Below are 21,030 nucleotides of genomic sequence, written 5' to 3'. Positions count from 1 at the left end.
ATCTCTTTTCAACAAAGGTACATGCACACATAGTATTTTCCTTCCAAAAGCTATGCTAAACTTCTTTATATGAGAATAAGTTGAACTTCAAGTTCTTACTTGGTTAACCCTCCAGAAATTGCAGTGGCTGGTTTTACAAAAAAGAAACAATGATTGCAGGAAGGAACCAAAAATAAAAGCTGTTTTCCTGCAAGTCAGATGGAATAACATACAAACACAGCAAATAAGCATAGAACATCTACACAAAATGCAAAAGCTTCAGGGACAGTCAAAGGACTAATGGGCATTTGCGATACAGCGAGGAAATGGAAACTAGCCTGTGAGCAGTCATTTTAACGTACTTTTGAGCTTCCATGTGGATAAGCTTGGGAGAAGAGGGGAAAGGAGACCTTTAAAAAGATCACCAAAAAGTACTTGGAAAAGTAACATTTCCCAATGTGGATTACAGAGCTAAAGATAATGCAAACTGCCTTTAAAAGTAAGTAGCAAGTGCAGATATTTAAGACACGAACCACCAAGATCAATGGTTGTCTTCTGTATTATCAAGATACTTCTACAAGTATTTTGCATCTAGCTCCTGTTTAGCTAAGAAGAAAAAAGAAAGAACAGATACCTGTATGACAACAGGCATACTGGATAAGCAATATTACCTATACTAAAAATCCCAAACACGTTAACAGATCAAACATACCATTTTCATGCTGCATTTTGATGGGCTAGGTACAAACCCCAAAACTTTAATTCTCAGAATTCCTTCTACTCCCCCTCCAGCTCCTAACTCAGACCGAATCACACATATCTGGCTCTTATATATCCTTTGATGCCTACTGTATCTGGAACATTTAAGTTTGTTAAAACTAGAGGGTTTTTCCTCAAACAGCAAAAGGTATTGCCAAGCACCTCATACGAGATTTCAACAATTTCTCAACTAAGTTGCTTTAAAAAATTGTTATTGAAATAGTAAATCATTTTTCCTAAGCTTAGAATAAAAAGCAGCAGCAAAATTTTTGAAAAACCTTTCCAGAAGCTGGTGACTTAAGGTGTGTAAGAATTCAGCATCTATAGCCCACTGCTTCCCTAAACTCTGACAAAATACAAAGAAAGTATGATAAGCAAATCCTAACCCCAGGTATTGCTGTCAATTTTCCCCATAATATACAAAACACACAAGCAAGAAACAGAACATGGGATATTGAGGTACTTACTTTTGTTGATAATCTTTAAGCAGTTTCTTGGCTTTGTTGTATTTCTTTTCAAGGGCATCACATTGTTCTTGAGTTTCTTTAAGATGCTCATTTACTGTTTTGCATAAACTCTGTGCCTCTAACCAATAGGTCTCTAACTTTTTAATTTTCTCTTTGCTTTCATCTAAGTTTTGCTGAAGTTGGGCTCGACTCAGTTTCCATTCACTTTTTTCAGCTTCAACAATTTTTAACTGAAAAAATTGATACTTAAGGCATTAATCTAAACTAAAAGATGAAATAAAAACCAGTTGTTTATACACATTCAAGTAGAGAATAGCTAATAATCATTAAATACTTATCAGTAATATTAAGACACTGAACTTTTAAAGAACTCTTATTGACTCTTCCAACTGTTGCTAATCCAGGTGAGTTTAGAACTCAAACCCAAGAGTTTTCTACTGCTTCCTTATTAGTATTGCTTCCTTCTAAAGATATAAAATGAATAAGACCTTTATTGTTAGCTTGTATTGACTTATTCAAGACCTCAATACCTCTTTCTTCCTCTGGAGAGGCCTATTTTGGTTACCTGGGAACTGGAGATACAGGGTCTTAACCTGTATATGTCCTACTACATTGTTACCAACAGTTTTTCCAACAAAAGTAATGAGGCCAGCTGATCTTCACTGGTACTCTTCAAGACACTGGTCATCCACATCAAATATTACCATAACAAAAGAAATGGACGGAGCCCCTTCAGCTCGACAACAGCCACATTATAAGGGAATGGTAACATGTGAAGTTCTGCAGGCCTTGGAGTGAGCAGGCAGGGAATGTCCACACCCCCTTTGGGGACACCATTTACAGAGGAAATCACTGTTTTTGATGCCAGTTAAGATCAGTGCTGGTGTAACATCTTGAAAGGACCAAGAAGTTTTTGAATTAAAAATGGCAGAGTGAGTTGTACTAACACTAACGTTTTAAATGTTTTTTAATAATCCAGATGGGCCAAATTTCAAGAATACTGCAAGGACAAGGAGCACTGTCAGAAATCGAAATCAGAACTATCATAAGAACACAAAAGTTCTGGTTGCTTGCCTCTCTGCACTTGGAGTTCTTAACACTTGCAGAGTTCAAGAAAACCCCCATTAGATACTATTACTCAAAATCATCACAATCTGCAACACTATTCCCTCCCCACTTGCTACCTGACCCCAGCCATGTGCTGCAACTTGTCCTAGGGTGCACATATCCCAGCAAGGCAACACTGAAGGGCAACGGAATAAAAGCATCAGCTCACCTACAACAAATACTTCCAGAAAAAAGGCACAGATCTCCATCAGTGGAAATAGCAGCAAAAAGAACAATAAACCCTTTTCCCAAAGAAAACTGAAGTGCTGAACCAACCCTCATAAAGAGGGAAAAAAATTCCAAAAAAGCTGGAAAAGGCTCTCTCCCCAAAGCAGAAGAAGGGAAAAAAGGGAAACAAGGTAACTTTCCGGTAACAGAAAGTTGGCCACAAACCACTGTCTGTTAAGTGCCAAGTCTATACTAAATAAGACAAGTTCTATCCACTGAAAACATTCTTGTATTTGTTTGAGAGCTTGTTTCATACAGTACTCCATTATATTCAGTTCTACTCAAAGCAGTAATGCTGAAGCATTCATTTTATAGTAGCACAGGGGAGATTTTGAGGTTGGGTGATTTTTGGTGGTTCTTTTTTTCATGGTGTTGTTGGGTTTTGTTTTATTTTAAATTTGAGCACAGCTTTTCAGTTTAGAAATGCCTGTCTAGCGTAACACACGGTACATAGAGCCTGAGGCTTAAACAGATTGCTGCCTTCTGTATTCAGCCTATTCTTGGTAAAATTTGTCAGTTGAAATAAGAAGACCCAAACCAACCAACACCCTCTACCCCCTCCCAGTAAAAACATTCTCTGAAAACTTACTCTCTCCTTCAGCTGATTCACTTCAGCTATTGTTACTGCATGTTTCAATTGTAGCTGAAAAACAAACGAACAAATCATATGGATGCACACAAAATGGCATTTAAAATCCTAGTTTTAATTATTTGTCCATAATTCCCATATGCTACAATAAAAATGGTTTGAGGAAGAAAATCAACTTATTTTGTCAATTACAGAACTGATCATGAGCTTTTATTAAAAAGTTGAACTCAAACTAAAACCAAAAAGTTCCATGGTATATTCTATTTGCTACAAAAATCAATTCATGACCCCCTATAGCTAAAAGTCTTACATTGCTGTATAGACATTAAGAAAAGCAGATAGGTTAATACAATATTTTAATGTGTCAAGACAATGAAAAGGCAGCAATGTGCTCATGATGACAATCAGTACACAGAATCAAGTAAAATTTTACCAGTACTAAGTATTTTTACTTGTCAGCATTTACAAATAAATGTGCTGGCTTTGTTCTAAAATTAAGCCTTGTATTTTACACCAGAAATCTTTATAGGATTATTCAAAACAAAGGCTACACCTAAGCCAAATGTAAAGATTATCCTTAACATATCTTCAGAAAACAGCGCAAGTGTAAAAGAGCATTTTTTGTCAACTATTAGTTAATTCTTGTATCTCCCTTTCCACCTGTAACCCTGGGGTTGGTGTTTTTGTTTGGCTGGCTTTTGTGTTTCTGGTTTGTGGGGTGTTTTGCTGTTCTGTGACAAAGCACAGTGCATCAAACACACATTAAAACAAATGAATCCATGACTAGCCTTCATTTAGATTGTTAATAACAGCACAGTAATGATTCTAGCTGAGAATTTAACTGTATTCCAAGTAAATACAGCAATTATGAAAAGATGCTGTAGCCTGCTGCTATGCTTCCTAACTTATGAAAATTGTAAATGTTCTCTAGTGATCAATAGCCTGAAACATCAACTTCCTCAACATCAATGTTGTCAAGAGTTCAAACATAAGGTCTCCAAAATATTGATCCTTTACTAAAATAAGGTCTTGTATGCACAATGGCATCTGACAAAAGTTTCTTTGCAGTATATTTTTTCCCTCCAGAGTGAAATGACAGGGACTTATATTTACCAAAGAAGCCTGGACCCCTAAATGCCAAGGACTACATCACTTATATCCCCACCTAAATTCCACAGACCTGAATAAAGCAAGTGTGCCCATTTATAAAAACCTTGGGAAAAGGGAACCCAATTTTCCGATTACATTAAGTTGGGATCCACAGTCTGGAACAACCTATTGGGTTTACAAACTCATTACCTCCAAAAAATACACCATAAAAAAACCCAGAAGGCATCACCTGAAAAAACCCTCCAAACCAAAAGCAAATGCACATCTACAGAACAAAGTGCAGACCTCAGGGACTACAGCAAGAGATCAGATGTATATTTTTTCTTGTCTTCCTGAAGAGCATCTAACAATCACTCAAGATCATTCAGAATGGGCATATCTGCCCCACCATGCTCCCCCCGTAGTTAAAGCCATTCTACTATGCAGCAAATAAATACGAAGTCCAATGAGCCAAAGAAGAACTAAGAGAAGCATCATACCTATTTAATGCAATGTTCAGACATCACAACAAGAAAAGAAGTGATGTTGGGTTCTACTGCTTGTTTTCAAGGGCTTTTTAAAATTTCATTAAAATAAAAGGATCATTTAATATAATACAAATATGTACAGGAAAGCAGGGATGAGAAAATTGCAGAAGACCTACATTTCAGGGGACATTTAGAAGAGATTTATGGCAATGTTGGGAAAACAAGCCCAAAAGCACAATGAGGGGAGATGTAGGAGATTATACCCAAATTTCACAAGGTTTAGATATATCCCGATCCATCACAAAGAATATTTAAGAAATTGCCACCACACCTCTTTAAATTTAAGAAGAGACTGCGCTGAATCCATATCCAGTGGCAAACCAATATCTTCGTTGTCAGGAAGATCAAAAACTTCTACAGATTTTCCATGCAAATGGGACTCATATGTATCGTCATCATCATCATAGTCATCATCCTGACAAAATGGAAAAATCATAACACACACACACTTTGCATTATGGTAGCAGCAATAAGAAAACACAGGAAATCCAATCAGTTGCAAAATTTTTCTCAACTTGTTACTATTCCTTTTTAGTTTCTTACACCTACGATAAGCTTTGCAGATGACTTGCAAACACCTTCATCAATGTTCCACAAGAGAGCTGAGTAAGCCACACATGAAGCAATCATACACAGCTGATAATTCAAAATACCTTTTGGATTGTTGATAAATTGGAAGGATAGCAAGTAGTGATAATCATGTGCCTTGTAATAATAATATATGAAGTTTGTAATTTCTGGTTTTAACAAATTACTTGGTTCATCTTTTTGGGATTTTGCTTCCATTTGATTCAAAAAACATCTACTCCATTTTCCGAAGTTATTGCATATAGCGCTAATGTACTTTTAAAAATATGTAGGTATGCATGATATTTTACCTGCTCTGTATCATCATGAACATAGTGCTGCTCATACAGACATCTCTCCTGCTCTAAGGTTTCACTAATGAGGCGTGCTACTTCACTCTGAGTTCCTGGCTTCTCTCTGCCAATCAGAAACCTGCAGAAGACAAATTATTGCAGCAAAAAGCTTAAGATATGCATAAGAAATTAGTTTGCCTTACTGTTGCCTTCAACAATGTTTTTGTAAAACTTTCAGATTACAGTTTTGTACTATCCATTAATGAAAAATGACAAAATCAAAGTAATATTTCATAGAAAACACACGTACCTCACCGTGCCTTTGGTGTTTTTTAGTACAGTGGCTGCAAAGAACTGAGTCACTCCTACTAGACTTATGCCATCAACCTCAACAATCTGATCATTTACTTGAATTCTGCAAAATAAATAAATTATTAGCTATCAGTTCAACAAAAATATTTTGGCTTAACAATTTTTTGACAAGTTTCACAGAAAACTCACTAGTATTTATAATGAGAAATTACGAGTCTCAAAAAATTAATAGCTTAAAAAAATCTCTTGATCCTCAGCTTCTGCGCAGATCACCAATTAAAACCCACACACTATTTGTCTTTCTATTTTTTCTACTATTCACATAGTGATTGGAGATTTGGGGTGTCAACATAATTTTGTGGCACTTTTGCAGATAGGCATATTCTATGTTGTTCTTATATAGGCTGTAAGCAGATCTATGCTTATTTTGCAAAAATATTCCTATCAAATAAAACCCCTGTTTAAAAAAAACCCTATGACATAATGCAGGAATACAATATTTATTCAGTTACACTCAGCTTTTATACTTATATTCACAGTATTTAGCATATCCAATGAAAACAACTGTGCTCAGTTATAAAGTTGTAAAAGCATAATCAATTCAATTTAAAACTCACCTTCCATCTCTCTGAGCAGCTCCACCATCTGTTATTGTTTTTACAAAAATACCTAGTTTTTCCAGTCCCTGATCAGCACCAACTCCCATTCCAATAATACTGATGCCCAGACCACTGTCACCTAAGGGATTAAAAAAATCTAGTATTAGCCACATAACACAAAAAGCAGTGAGCTGCTTCAACATTTTTCAAGTCCACCCTCACAAAAGATATGAAAATTCACTTTAAAAAAAAAAAAGACATGTTTTCAATCTAGATGCTACTTAAAGCCTCTTTTTTCTGCCTATTAGATTCAAAGTTTCATGAGAGAGCAGGATCTATGAATTGTATATATTTAGTGCAGATCTGTCACCCAGTAATGTAGCCTTCCTAACTTCAATTAAGTATGACAATTTGCACTTAGTAGATGGCTGTCCAGTTAATATTTATTAAATTCTACACAGTCAGCCACAAATGAAAGCCTGAACACACATGCAAAAATTCAAAACCTAAATTCAGGAAAAACAGAGCTTAAAACTGTTTTTTTTTCTTTTGTATGCACAGTATTTCTTGCAAATGTTCAAGGTTTGATCTGCACCTTTTTCAATTTCCACAGGAAACACTTCCATTTTTTCCACTCTTTTCTCAAGTTCATACTCAGCTGAGGCTGCCACAGGGTCAACTTCTTCATTACGTCTATCATAGTCTTCATTTGAGTAAGTACTGAAAACCTAAGGAAGGCAACAAAACTGGTTTTAGTGCTTTCCCATTCCATTCCAAACATGATACAATCAGAAGAAAATCAGTAAGGAAATTGAAGGAGTATTTTTAAAGATCAAATTTTCTAAACAATCATCAGTTTTATAAATATTTAATAAATCCTGCTCCTGTCAAGACAGTTTCCAACTTGCACAGCAGTCACATTTTACATTTCAAAACAAAATGTTAAATACTTTGTGTGCTGCAAATGCACCTAACAGTTATAAAGAAAAAAAAAAATCAGTCAAGGAAATCAGTCATCTCCTCTTTGATACAGTGTGACTTTTTTTCTAGAACTACATTCCCCAAATCCTTCCTCCTCTCTTCTTCCCTCCCCCCGCACCATCTGCCAATTGCAGTGCTTCAAACAGATGCAGTTTTCTGATTTTGCAAGGGAATCATGCAGTTTCCCAGGAAAAGGAAATGCCTTGTTACACACAGCACTATTTTTAGGAATCACTCCAGCTGAATTTCTGAATCATTAAAAATACAAGATAAACAACCCAAATTAAGACAGAAATCTAGAAAGGAAGAATGAGTTACTTGTTTACAGGGTGAATTTTACTTACCAGCATGTTTATTAATTGTATTTAAAGTCATAAGCTAACGAAAAGGAACAGAAGAAAAAATACAGAACTCCCAATTTAGCTGAAAATCAAGGTTTATCTGCTTAAGCCACTGAATGTTTTACTCAATATCACTGTAAGATTAAAACACAGTTATGGACTGCAGCTGCAGCAGCTACCCCCAATCAAGAGCGTGCAGTGCTAACACAAAGTTGATGTAGGCTGGCTTACTACGTTTCTGTAATTTTTGCATTTTCCCACTACAGCTACCTAGACAAGTAACTGCAACCATGTAAATCAGGCAATTAAATGTAATTATCACTGTCCCAGCGAATTCACATCTGCTAGTATATGGTGTTAGCTGTGCATGGCAGTAACCTCAGAGGTAGGAAAGCAGTTATTCAAACAGATTACCTAAAAGCACCTAATAGAACTCAGTATTATCCCATGGGGAGCTCACTGCTTCACCTCCAGACTACAGCTGGATGACAGCTTCACAAACTCTTCACCACATCCTGCAAAAAAGCCATTCCACAAACATGGCACTGCGATATAGCAGTCCAGTAAGTAAGCAAGATTAACTGCACTTGGCTGAAAGGGAAGAAACCCACTCTTGGAAGCCTTATGTTTTGCCCAATAAAAGAACCTTCATGAAAAGTTGTTCTTCCTAAGTCTTGCTTAAAGGCACACAACCTAATAAACTCCTTCAGACTATCATACAGACACCAGCAGGCAACAACTGGACACAGAAAGACAAGGGTTGAACTTACAGTACTCATCTTCCTTAAACGTTATGAGAAAATTTGCAAAATAGGCAAAGAAAACCACCCAAATGGTCTCAAGTATCCTTTGTCTAGCACTGTCAAAAAAAGGCAGACAAGGTCTATAATTTAATCTCTCCTCTCACTCCCAAATCAATAAATAGGATATGGAGCAGAAGCATTTCACGAGGCACTATTTTCCCTTTGGAACAAGACTAGCCTAGCTTGGTTCCTTTGCAACCCAATAAAAAAAACAAATAAAAAACATCCCACAAAAACACCCAAAAAACAAAACCAAAAATCAAAACACAGTCAAGTTATAAGAAGACAAATTTTAAGCTAATAATAAAAAAAGAAGTTCATGAGTGGACAAATGCTAACCTGTTAATGAGAATATCTGAAGTTTTGAGAACAAATCAAATACTGGGGCATTAAGGAAAAAAAAAGAAGTTTGCTTATTTGTAAGCACACATACAATCTAGTATTTGTAATATGACTAGAATATGAAAGATCACTAACTACCAAAAAGCTGAATGAGCAAAATGGGGAGACTGGCAGCTGTTCATTTTGGAGACACTGACAGCTTATTTTCCTGACTTTTTACAACTCAGGGGTCTAACTCACAAAGCAGAAGATCATGCAAGCAGTCACTATCTACTGAAAAACTACATTAGCAAAGGGATGATTGGTTCCTTACACAAGCCTTTCTAAAGAGCTGGAAATGTCAGGGAAGCAAAGTTGCATCATTGTAACAGCACTACCTATGCTGCAAGTCCCAGGCTGACAGCACTAAAATATCTCTGGAATTTCTACAAATGACTGAATATTTTTCCAACTTGGAAGTAATAGCATTGTACTTGAGAGTCTCATGGAATTAACCCATTTTGACACAAAACTGACTACAGGAATTGACCATCTGCCTGGAGAGGATCACAGAATTTAAAAGTAGTAGTGGCTAAGATTCCAGTGATGTTTATAATTGTTATTCACAAAATAGCAGCATATATATATATGCAAATGAAGATTAGTAATATTTATACACAATAGCTTTTAAAGAAAAACCTATCTGAAATCAATTCTGACTAATCCACTAAGAGAAAGAATTAATGCTTTCCTCTTAAGGTAACAGATGGCAAGTATGTGAGAAAGTTTAGATAATATTCTTAAAACATAACCTCATGATTAAGCCAAGATAGACCCATTTCAACACAGTAAGACACTCCCCCTCCCTCACCCCTCTCATCTTCAGAAAAAGAATTCTGAGGAAAACCACGAATTTACAAAAAATAAAGGAAAAACCTACACATAACCAGAAGCCAAGCACTTCAATAACAAGAAGAAAAGCAAGAGCACACTAAAAAAACTATGGCCAAAGAGTCAAGGGCAAAATACAGAAATTTTTATTGCGCACTTGTGGAAACACAACTCGATATTCAACTTTTATAGGATGGAAACAGTAAAACTGTTGATACTAACATAGAAAACACAGAACTGCTCAGCAAGTTGCTCTTTCCAAGTAGCAAAACTAACACTAAACACAGTTAAAATGTGGGTAATAAATAACACAAGTTACACAGTATGGAAGACTGATGAGAAAGCTAAACACAGTTCATCCCTGCGCTGTGCCTGACAGGGTTTAGTCACCGAATACATTAGGGACAAAAGAAATTCTAATCTTACTATTTAGAAGCTAATGCTAGCCAGAGATTATAATATTATTAGTGTCAAGTGATATTTTTAAAAGTTGCTTTAGCAAACACAAGTTATCGTCTCAACATAGGAGAAACCGGATGAATTTTATTGTGGTGACCAGGTGAATTTTAGAAGCCTTTTATTATAACTTGTTACATAGTCTGGTTAGAAGGCTATGTATATAGGAGGTTATATATCCAGAAGATTAACCTAACATTAATAACTTCTGGATCCTGTCAAGGTAATAAGCAATGAAAACCCTGTTATCTGGGGAGAAGGGAGGGGGAGTGAATAAGTCTTTTTACATTCAAGACCTCTTTTCTTCAGAATGAATAAAAATAACTTCAATCAAAAACAGTTCTGAAAGAGGGCTGAATTTTTAAGGGTTATTTGCCTTAAATTGTTAAGATACATAACCACAATTTTTCAAATAGATACTTAGTACTTGCACAGTAAATATATTTATTTGGAGACAGAACAAACTGCATTTTTCATACCAGGAAAATTAATAACTTCTTGAATTCAAAATGCAGTTTGTATCTTTCTATGAAGATGCTAATACTAAGGTAAGCACTCAAGAAAATCCCCAGAAAATCCCAAGACAGTCTACTGCCTAAGGGACTCTACCACTCAGTTCCTGTTACCACACACGACTACAAATCTCCATTATATCATCCTACTGATATCACAGCAAACAGCATTATCACAGAAGAACAAGAACAACCTCACTTAATTCAAACCCTTAGCAGCACTTAAAAATAAAAAGCTCCACTTAAGAACTATGTTAGTTTTAGCAGAATGTTAATCTTGTTAGAGGGTTAACACTAATTTACCATGTGTTTGCATGAAATTGCTACCGAACCATAAAATACAGCCCAAAGACCTCCACTCCCATATTAATTTCTAGCAGATAGATTAGTTGGTGCCTGATCAAAAGCAGAACACTACAAAAGCAATTAAGCTTACGTATGAAGAAGCCAGTGGCTGCTCAGAAAGGCTCCCAGCTAACTGGAATGGGAGCAATATCAACATTTCTTTAATGTTCTCAAGTCATAGGGCAGTGTTTGCTGGAAAGCCTCACAGCACCTGCACAGGCAGTTTAAAGGAACACTTCACAGCTTAGAGAGGAACTTGAGTGTTACTGACATCTGCACACCACATCTAGCAATGACTACACCAGTTGGTTCACATTTCTTCTGAAACACTATTCTTACTTTTAACATAAGAATTCACTGACACTCAGTAAAGCCAAGCATTCAGAACACAAGTGGTTGCCTCAGGTAATATTATCTATTAGTGAACAGTTTCATCTTTCCACATTGATACATCTGGCCAAGTGTAAAGTGCCCAGGCAAATACAAATAATCATTTGAAACAGTAGCACTGAAGTAGGACGGAAGTATAATGTACACTTTACAGTTTACTCTTACAATCTCCCTCTTCAGTTAAAGTAGACATCTTATCACTGCTACTCACTCTTCCCTCTGTTTCTGAAAGCTACATGGTTAGTATTTCATTACCACTTGTTCTATTTTAAGTGGAAAGTGACTATATCTGATTTTAGTCAACTCATGCTATCAAATCCTTTAACCAGCAAACAGAAATATTTTGCTTTAAAAGAAAAATAAATACATAAAACCAAACAAAAGACAACAAACCCACACTTTGACTCTTATTCAGAGTATTCAGAATGCTCAGTAACTGTTAAACAGGTTAACATTATAAGCCATTTACACTCAATGTAGCATGTTCTGTTACCAAACAGGTAGACAAGCAGATTTTGCACACTTATCTTGCAGCTCTACATGACAATCAAAAACCTCAACCACATCAGTTTATAAAAAGACAACCTTGCTTTAGATCTACCATACAGACAATTTCATACAGATAATTTCATCATAAATTAACCCAGGATTTTATCAGTGTTACTGTTCTCTACTTAATTCTCAATAAACCCAGTAAAATACATTCCCTAGTTCTGCAGCAATAAAAGCACTGGAGTTGGGAAGAAAAACAACATGGTAACTGTTTCAGTCGGGTTATGCTACCTACTCCAGAAGGAGAAACACTCTCAGGTATTTTGCTTTTAAATCCCAGTAAAAGAAGTACTGAAGACAGAGAAAAGCATCCATGAAGATTCAGTGCACTGATTTAGTTTTCTTTTCCAAGCATTCAGAGCAGGCACTAAGAGATGATCCACACTCTCCCTGTGTGGAAGCAGAGCTCTGCTGTAACACGGTCGTACTCCACCATCTCAGATGAGGTGGCACTGCTCTCCGACTGATAGACAGAATGAAAAATTCCAAATAAATAGGATATGACCAGAAGAGGCAAAAACTACTCACAATACCAGATGAAAGGGGCACCCCAAAAAATCTTATCTTCTGAAAGGCCTTATATATAAGAAAAGTGACTTGGTTATGGGCATCCATAAGCTTCACAGGTATCTTGTTACCACCGTTTAAGCTTGACTATCCAGAAGAATTATATATATGTGTTTATTTACTGTTCACCAAAACTATAATCTTGACCTGATCAAATGTGAACAGCAAGAGAATTGGTAAGAGCAACTTCAAAAGAGTAATGGTGGACACAGAAATAACCTGTTTTCTAAAGGCCAGAAGATGAAACAACAACAAAACAACCCTGCCATACCTGAATTAACTAAGCTCTAGTAATACTGTCACTAGCAATGATTAATACCCTGGATCTGAAAAGGAGGATCATGAAAAGGAGACAAATTGGAAGGTGATGGTGGTAAATGATTGAGAAATACATGTAAAGAATTTGCACGTTTCTTTTTGGAATAATACTTCATTAATCAATAAAAATGTAAGAACCCTGCAAAAAACTGCTACACTGCACCTTCATGATCTCAAGATTACAAAATGTCTAGTCAGATAAGAGAGGCACACTTTTTACTGATGCTCTCCCAAATGTTCACCTTCTCTGTTACCTTAGAATTATCTGAAAGGGGGTCATGGGTTTTTTTTCCCTCAAAAGGTAAACAACAAACAAGTTTCAACTACTGCCTGTTCATTCTTTATTGGTCTAGGTTAAGCACTCTCAGCTGCCAATAATGGCTATCCTAACCAAAAAGATGCTGAGTATTTCAGAGCTTAACTGCTGAGATAACGAACTTGTTTCCTGCAAAATTGCTTCTCTTTGCTGACCTCCATCACTTCCTCAGCATTTCTTCTGACTACATCTTCCACGAAACCCTCAATTGCCTCCTGTTCACCACCTTTTCTCCCTCTTCTTCTTCACAGCTATTCTCAAAGCAAAACTGAGCACAGGCTGGACATGTATAGTCACCAGCTAACATTAAGTAAAAAAAGAACAAGTATCTTAACTAAAGCTGCAGCCCTGCCATCAGCAAGGGCACAATCTGCAACTCTGATACAAGTGCTATTTTTTCCAAAACCAAGCAGTATTTTTAAAATAACTTTAAGAACATCTCTCTTTTCCTGTCAAATCTGGGTGAAACTTCTAGGAGTTTAGAAGCTAGAGGGTCTGAAAAAGGACTGAAGACAGGTGATGATAACCTGTCATGCTCACTGCCACTTCACCTGACATCCATAACCTCAGTGTTCTCTTACTTGTCTGTAGTTCTGTAGCACCATCAAGTACAACAAATATGACAGCTAGGATGTCATATAACCACATCCAGGGAATAATTCAGTTAGAAATACATTGAGATATTAATGTAAAGAGTTAATCTGCTCCAGCAGCAAAGCAAGATATAAAAAGATATTCTTTTGCTCTTCCTGTTCTGGTTTAGATTTCTGCTCTACAGCCCTACACCCTGGACTCTCATCCAAAGATTCTTGAAATGCCAAATCAATCTACTCTTGTGAATGTTACATATCAAATATTTCCTAAAAAATCAAACCAGAAAACATATGATTGAAAAAAAAAATATTCCAAAGAAAGCTTGAGTTGAAAGTGCTTCTTTCTGGGGAGATGAACAAAGGTCATGGAATCAAAACATAAAGACATCACAAATATTTGATATAGAACTTTTTAAAGCTAGATAAATCTACACACAGAATTAAATGTTTATTAAGCTTAAATGCATTTAACTTCTTAACTGAAGTAAGAGTTTAAAGACTATATTTCCTCAAAAACAAACAAACAAACAAAACAACAAAAAAACCCCAACTAACAAAATTTTCACACACATGTGTGAATATCACTCCAGTTAATATCCATGTTTTTTTCTTACTGTTAAGTTTAGCCACCAGGAAATGTCATACTCTTAGATGCAAGCAGAACACAACAGGGTTACTTTTTGTGAAAAGTCACTGAAAAATACTGTGAAGAGTTTGAGATAAAAAGATGAAGAAAAATTTTGATGTAAAGTCACAAACATTGTAATCTTGATGCAAATGATAAACAGAGCTTCAAAACAATTAAAATCTGAATTGCAACACACAAATTGTCCTTGCAAAAGATCCCAAAGCACAATGAAAATACACTATTTGTGTCAAGAAAAAAAAAGCAAATTACCTCACTTCCCACCTACCAATCAGTTCTGTTAAAATCTACTCTCAGTCCAAATCTGTTTTCCTAGAACCTACATCCATGTCACATACTTGTTCCTTACAATACAGAAGTATCTTACAGAAGTGCTTAACCAATGGCCAACAAATAATTGACCATTTATGCAGTGAACAATTCTCTAATTACTGAAGAAACTACAGTGTTTTGGTATCTTCTACTAGTTTTAGTGTATTTTGTATCTTTTTCTGCATATGATGTCATAAGCATAGAGGTTACAATTCAAAAATCAGAGGATGTATTCAGCTGAAGCACTACTCTGCAACTTTAACAGTGTACAGGAGACTACACACTGACACAGAAAAACTGCATCTCCTAGAAGTGGTGAGCATTAACAGATAACACTGTTATACAGGAAATCTAATTCAAGTTATCTTCATTTACTGCTTCATTAACATCCACAGTAAGCAGTTCTGTACTAAAAAGATTAAAGAGAATGCCAGCCTGAACAAGATTACTGTTTGTGTCCCAGCTATACGTAAAACAGCTCTATTCCAATGCAAGACAAATGGCAATTTTATGAAGGATTTCCATGTTCTCCCAGAAGCAGCTGATACTCGTTTGGTTAGAACAACACACAAGCTATGAAACCACTGTCAGTTTCCTTATTTAAGAAGTAAGTTTGAGCATCTGTTTAACTGTGACAAATATAAAAGCAAAGCCTTTATGAAAGTTTGATTTCTTGTTTTGGGTTTTTTTGAAACTGTGCTCTTGACTTAGCGATCTCAAAGTATTATTCACAAAGAGCTGCGAATTGTCACTCCCATGTAACATAAACTGGATAGCACTGCTAATTAAAAAGAATTATGGAAGCAAATATCACCTGTACTATCTTTTCAGTTTACCTGAGCTACAGGACTTCTATGGACCATAAATCACTGCAAGAGTTAGTCACAGTGCTATTAAAGGTTTCCAGGACAAAGTTTGATGCAGTCAGAGGTAAAAACATCTCAAGAAGTCAATTTGGAAATAGGCATTTGTTTTCCCAACGGAATGTTTCAAAATTACAAATGCCAAACAGCACTCACTCATTACATTTACGTTAACTAAAGCTTTCCAAGGTAATCTTATAATTGAAAGCAAGTTTAATCTCTACATTACAAAAGCAGAGTGAAATATAAAGGGATGATAGCACAGTTACCTGACTATTATTTGCACTGTCTGTAATGCTGATTGTTTACATAGTTTATTCACAAAACTTCAAGACAAAGACAAATTCAGTTCCTTTGCAAATACCCTGGACAGCTGAGTGTGCTTTACATTCCTTACTGGCTTCATATGTGGCAACAAGAGACTATAAATAGCTCATGTACCATAACACAAACCCAGTCAGTGAAGTTCTGCTAGTAACTGCAGTATCGCTCTCTTTACTACTGTAGGAAAAACAAGCAACCAAGGCATAATGTTCCTTAAGGTCTGCAGAGATCAAACAATAGCAGGACTCAAGAGTCAGGTCACCCACAACAAATAAGAAATCCTCACACATGTAACTTATCACCAGCTTCTACAGAATTGAAATTTTTATGTTAAGAAGTCTCATCTATGCTTATTTTCACAGGCATAGGGCAACACAAAGCAATGGAGCAGTTGTGTAATTATGTCCCATCTTTCCAGAAATTATCAAATTATGTTCTTAAACCCTGCTACAGATGTCAACAATTATGGATCTCTAGCATGGGTCAGAAGTAGTGCTAACATTGTTAGCTACCATACACATCCCCTGGGACCTTCACAGTCTCCTTCTTTCACTCAAAAAGCCTTGACAATTTTACAACTGACTAGAAACTTCCAAAATAGAGATATCAATCAAGATCTCTTTGTAGCTGCAGCATAAATACTCTTTTTAGGGTGCCTGTGTTTAAGTTATATCTATTGCCTACATATGTAATATCCAACTTCTCTTCAGGGTGTATCAAGTACAATGGTCAGAGCTCCTTCACTGCAGAACCCTGATGATCTGAGAACATGCTTTTTCTTGCCCAAACACCTTCTGAATGTTTTGAATTCTCCAACTCTATCAGACACCTGCTAAACAGCAACTGCGAAAGCCAGAGATGGTTTCTTCATAATCACAAGAGAGGTGCAGAAGGAAAGCAGCAAGAATGCCAAGGTCAGCCTGGCCTCTCTCAGGAGTGTCAAGAGGAGGAAAATCACAGACTGTCTCCACTAGTGGCTCCGGATGTGTGAAATGGCACTCACATTTCAGTCAAACTTCTTAGTCTAAATAATGCTGAAAATAAAAAGAAGCTACTAAAATACATCTTGGACCACAAACAATCTATTACTACAACTCAGGATTTTCTTCTTTTTCCCCTTCAAATTGAAGATACACTAAAATCTATGCATAAAGTCAAATAGGACAGATTTCTTTTGGGAAGTGAAAGTGGGATTTTGTACAAATTTAGTGAGATATTAAAGGTACATTACTAAAAAATATTTGGGTGAAGTAGGAAAAAGAGTTGGAAAATTCTTTATTTTACAGACTACAAAAGCTGAAAACCATATACCAGGACTCCTTCCCACTAAGTAACATAGAAAATATGAAACAAAAAGGCAGACAAGGGGAAAGAAATCATTACTTAGTCATGAGCAACAAAGTGGAAAAAGCTATTGAAAATGACATACAGAAATAGATCCCTATACTCAGTACAGGGAAGATACAGTCAAGTTTCACTGAAAAGGGATAAGGAAACGCAAGTATCACAAGCTTCAATTTTAGGGCCTTAAAAAGAAAGTTCACCGACCAAAGTACAGTGTATTCTGCCAATCCAAGTGTGGCACTATGGCAAGAACTATGTTATTTTTAATGGAAAATTATGTTATTTTTAATGGAACAGTTGCTACCAACCATTTGTCTCTCAGTTGTATAATTGATAATCTGGTACAGGTTGGTCCCTGTGGTTTTCTAAGAAGCAGCTGTAATTGGACAGTTCTAGTTACCAAAAAAAACCTGAGTTTTATCTACACAATAACTTCCACCACAGTTGGCACAGAGATTTCTGCTAGTGCTTTCAATTAAATCTGGCATAGACATAACAGAGAAGGCAGGAAAAGTCTGCTACAGCCACTGCTTCAGTAGAATTTCAGCAACAATCAGTAAAACCCTGCCTACAGCAAGTAGGGTCAATGAACATTCACTTACAGTGGACTCTACATGGCACTTTCCTCTGATACTCAGGGCACAAATGCAAGGGGAAATGGACTGATGCCCCTCAGGCTCTCCCACAGCCCTCATCAGACTCATTACGCAGTTTCCAACAGTGGCACTCTCCCCTTCAGTGCTCCAGGTCACCACTAAAGCAGCATCAACTATAAGAAAGCCATATAAAGTCAGTCTGTCTGTGGAGAGACTATAAAAAACCCACATGCAACAAAACTCTCATTTTGACACACCCAACCCATTTTCTGAGGTACAGCACTGGCATGTGTTAGCAAACTGGGAAATCACAGCTCTCCACTGCAGGAAGTACAGGAGTCAACAGAATTTTTACATCCCTCTGATAATTAAAAGCAAGCCCTGACTCTATATGAACAAAGTGTAAAAAAATTGTTTATTAAAGATGACATTTTTCATTCACGCAATAGTAGAAGAATTATGCTTGATGAAGCCTGGACTGTTTCCCATTCCATCCTGTTCCGCATCTCCCAGTTCTCCTCCCAGACTTCAAGAGGGACTAGAATAACTGAAGCCTGCAACAAGACTATGGGTAAATATGGTTTGAGTTGTGGACTGACTTATTTTATAGGTATTTTTGATGAGGGAAGATCAGATACCTCATCTTTTTTGTTAGCATTGTAACTTACACTACTCCTCGTTATCTGGTTTGTCCTTTTTGTAATTTCTTTGCCCTTGTAACTTCTGCAACTTCCTAACTCCAAAACGCTAGTGGAAACACTCCTAAAGCTCACTCACCAAGCCAGGATAAAAAACCCCAAACAACACATATATAGTTATTATTAGAGAGAATTTCAAAACCTTAAATAACAGGAACCAGACGTGGTATTTTCTCACGGTTAATTCTGACAACAAGTCTAAACTTGAAGCTGAAGGTTTGCAACGGGGGTTTTGCTGTTTTGTTTGGGCTTTAAAATTTCTGTATAAAAAGTAAAACTGACAAAATCCTTCCTATGCAATGTCTCTATTTTAAACAAATTAAGGCACGTATTAAAGGTCATGTTTTTGTATCTGTTCATAAAAGTTTAGCATTCCTGAAAACATCACGTAAAATCTCATGTTGTGCTACACTATCATGGGAAGCTGTTGTGATTCAGAAATCACTTGTGACTAATTCATAAATATTCTGAGCAAGGTAAGTTAGTTTTGAATAAAAGCCATAATCTTTTTAAGGGTTTTTAGAGGTTTGCAAAAAGAACACAAAAAAATGTATTTTCTGGGTCATTCTGACTGCAAAATTATGAAAAAAAATACAGAAAATTCAGATGCACTTACTTTGATGGGAGCTGTTGAGAACTTGACTTTTCGGTCGGGCTGAGGATCTTCCTCTTCAGAAAGTCCAGGAAACTCCTCATAGTCACTGTCATACATACACGCCTCCTCCTCTCCCTCCAAACTTTCTCTGCCCTCAGGCCCTTGGTTTTCTGGCTCGGTGTCCCTGTCGTCATCAAAAGCCACATTCTCTATTCCAAAAGCAGTGAAGTCCTCACTTTGCTTTTCCAACACTTGCTCCTCTTCTTCAGTACCCCCTTCCTGCTCTAGAACATCTTGAACTCGTGTAACTGAACCATCTCTCACAGACATCCCATTCCTTTCTTCTTCCTGATGGGTCTCACTACCTTCTGTAAACTCTTCCACCACTTCCAAGGAGTAGCTGCTTCTCTTCCCTTCCTGTACTTGGCATATGAGCAGCTGATCCTCTTGAACAACATCATCTTTCTCCAAATCATCTTTTTCATGCCCTGAGGTTTCATCTTGTGTAACTAGCTCTGTGCAAGTCCCCTCCATGGGGGAAACCCTGGAGGGAAAACCATCTGATCTCTGCTGAGCTTCCTGACCAGATGCACTGCCCATATCCCACAGGCTTCTAAGTACCAGTTGCTCTCTTTTGTCTTTTCCAAGTGCCTCGCTCAGCTCACCTCTGAGGATCACAGGGGCTTTGGTGGACACAGCCTTCTCCTGACATCCTTCAGCAACAGCAGATGAATACAAACTGTGGTGACCTCTCAAAGGGTCCTGATTCGGAGCACTAGCAGTTTTGGAAATTTCCTTGGATTCGTCAGAATCGCTGTCACCCAGAAAGCTTTCCAGCCTCCTAGAAATGGGCCCTGCATTCAGGAATGAGGATTTGGAACCACTATTGGGAGGCTGCTGCTTTAACTCATCATTATCTTGATTTTCAACTTTTTCCAGCACAACTGGAGGACTTGCTTCTGTATTAAAACTGTGGTCCAACACATTGCTGCAATCAGAACCTGAACTGCGTCTTTTCTTATCCTCAGTTCTTTCACATTTGCTGGGGGAGTATCTGTCCACCGAGCTCCGCTGTTTTATATTTCTCTCAAATAGCTTCCTGGTCTCCGAAAACTTTTCTGCCAGGGCAACTTTGTCCAAGTCTGATTCATCGTTGCTACGGATGACCTTGTCAGCAGCAGAAGGCACAGACAATGAATCCACAGGGCTGCTGCAGGGGCTGGTACTTGTATTAAGAAGATTATTTTTTTGGACAATGAGGAAAGATGGGCTACCTGGAGAAGGTCCATACTCTGCTGCTGTGGTCCGGCTGATTAACTTGGTCTCAGCAGGTGGACTGCTTTCACAAGAGGGTGCAGAAGAGCCTCCCATTTGCAGAAACATACTTTTGATCTTGTGTACCCTATTGCCATAAGTGGCAGCTCTGCCTCGACTGTGTGGGTCATTTCCCCCTCCATTGGAAGAGGTGCTCAGCTTCTGATGCAAACCTGTTTTGTTGGAAGTGTTTTCGGGATTGTTTATACCATCAAAAGTGCATTTGATAGCATGGAAATCAGATTTATAGGCATTTCGGTGTGGGGAAGCACTTCTTAAAGTCCTCTCCCCTTTGCCTTCGGTTTTCATCATTGTCAAAGAGAAAGCTCCCTCGACTCCTCAAGAAGAATGGGAAGGACGGCTCCCAGGCACAAAGCTTCCACCCTCCAACACCAGGCAGAGCAGAAGATCTGAA

General features: G+C 37.2%; 1 protein-coding gene across 4 annotated transcripts in view; it reads right to left on the bottom strand.

The window, feature by feature from the left end:
• Window positions 1-20,949, bottom strand: part of LOC101874711 (neurabin-1-like) — a 41,209-nt gene extending 20,260 nt beyond the window's left edge. For all 4 annotated transcript variants that reach the window (XM_005152601.3, XM_031052308.2, XM_031052307.2 and 1 more), the window contains exons 1-8: window positions 19,323-20,949; window positions 7,133-7,265; window positions 6,556-6,676; window positions 5,937-6,041; window positions 5,645-5,765; window positions 5,038-5,181; window positions 3,130-3,183; window positions 1,206-1,435 (exon numbers count right to left, since the gene is read on the bottom strand). In XM_005152601.3, the coding sequence (XP_005152658.2) occupies window positions 1,206-1,435; window positions 3,130-3,183; window positions 5,038-5,181; window positions 5,645-5,765; window positions 5,937-6,041; window positions 6,556-6,676; window positions 7,133-7,265; window positions 19,323-20,927 (2,513 nt within the window). In that variant the 5' untranslated portion in view covers window positions 20,928-20,949. The remainder of the gene's footprint in view (window positions 1-1,205; window positions 1,436-3,129; window positions 3,184-5,037; window positions 5,182-5,644; window positions 5,766-5,936; window positions 6,042-6,555; window positions 6,677-7,132; window positions 7,266-19,322) is intronic.
• Between the last annotated feature and the right edge of the window lie 81 nt (window positions 20,950-21,030).

This window comes from Melopsittacus undulatus, chromosome 8, assembly GCF_012275295.1.
Source record: "Melopsittacus undulatus isolate bMelUnd1 chromosome 8, bMelUnd1.mat.Z, whole genome shotgun sequence".
NCBI lineage: Eukaryota > Metazoa > Chordata > Aves > Psittaciformes > Psittaculidae > Melopsittacus > Melopsittacus undulatus.
This window is presented reverse-complemented; position numbering and strand designations above follow the sequence as displayed.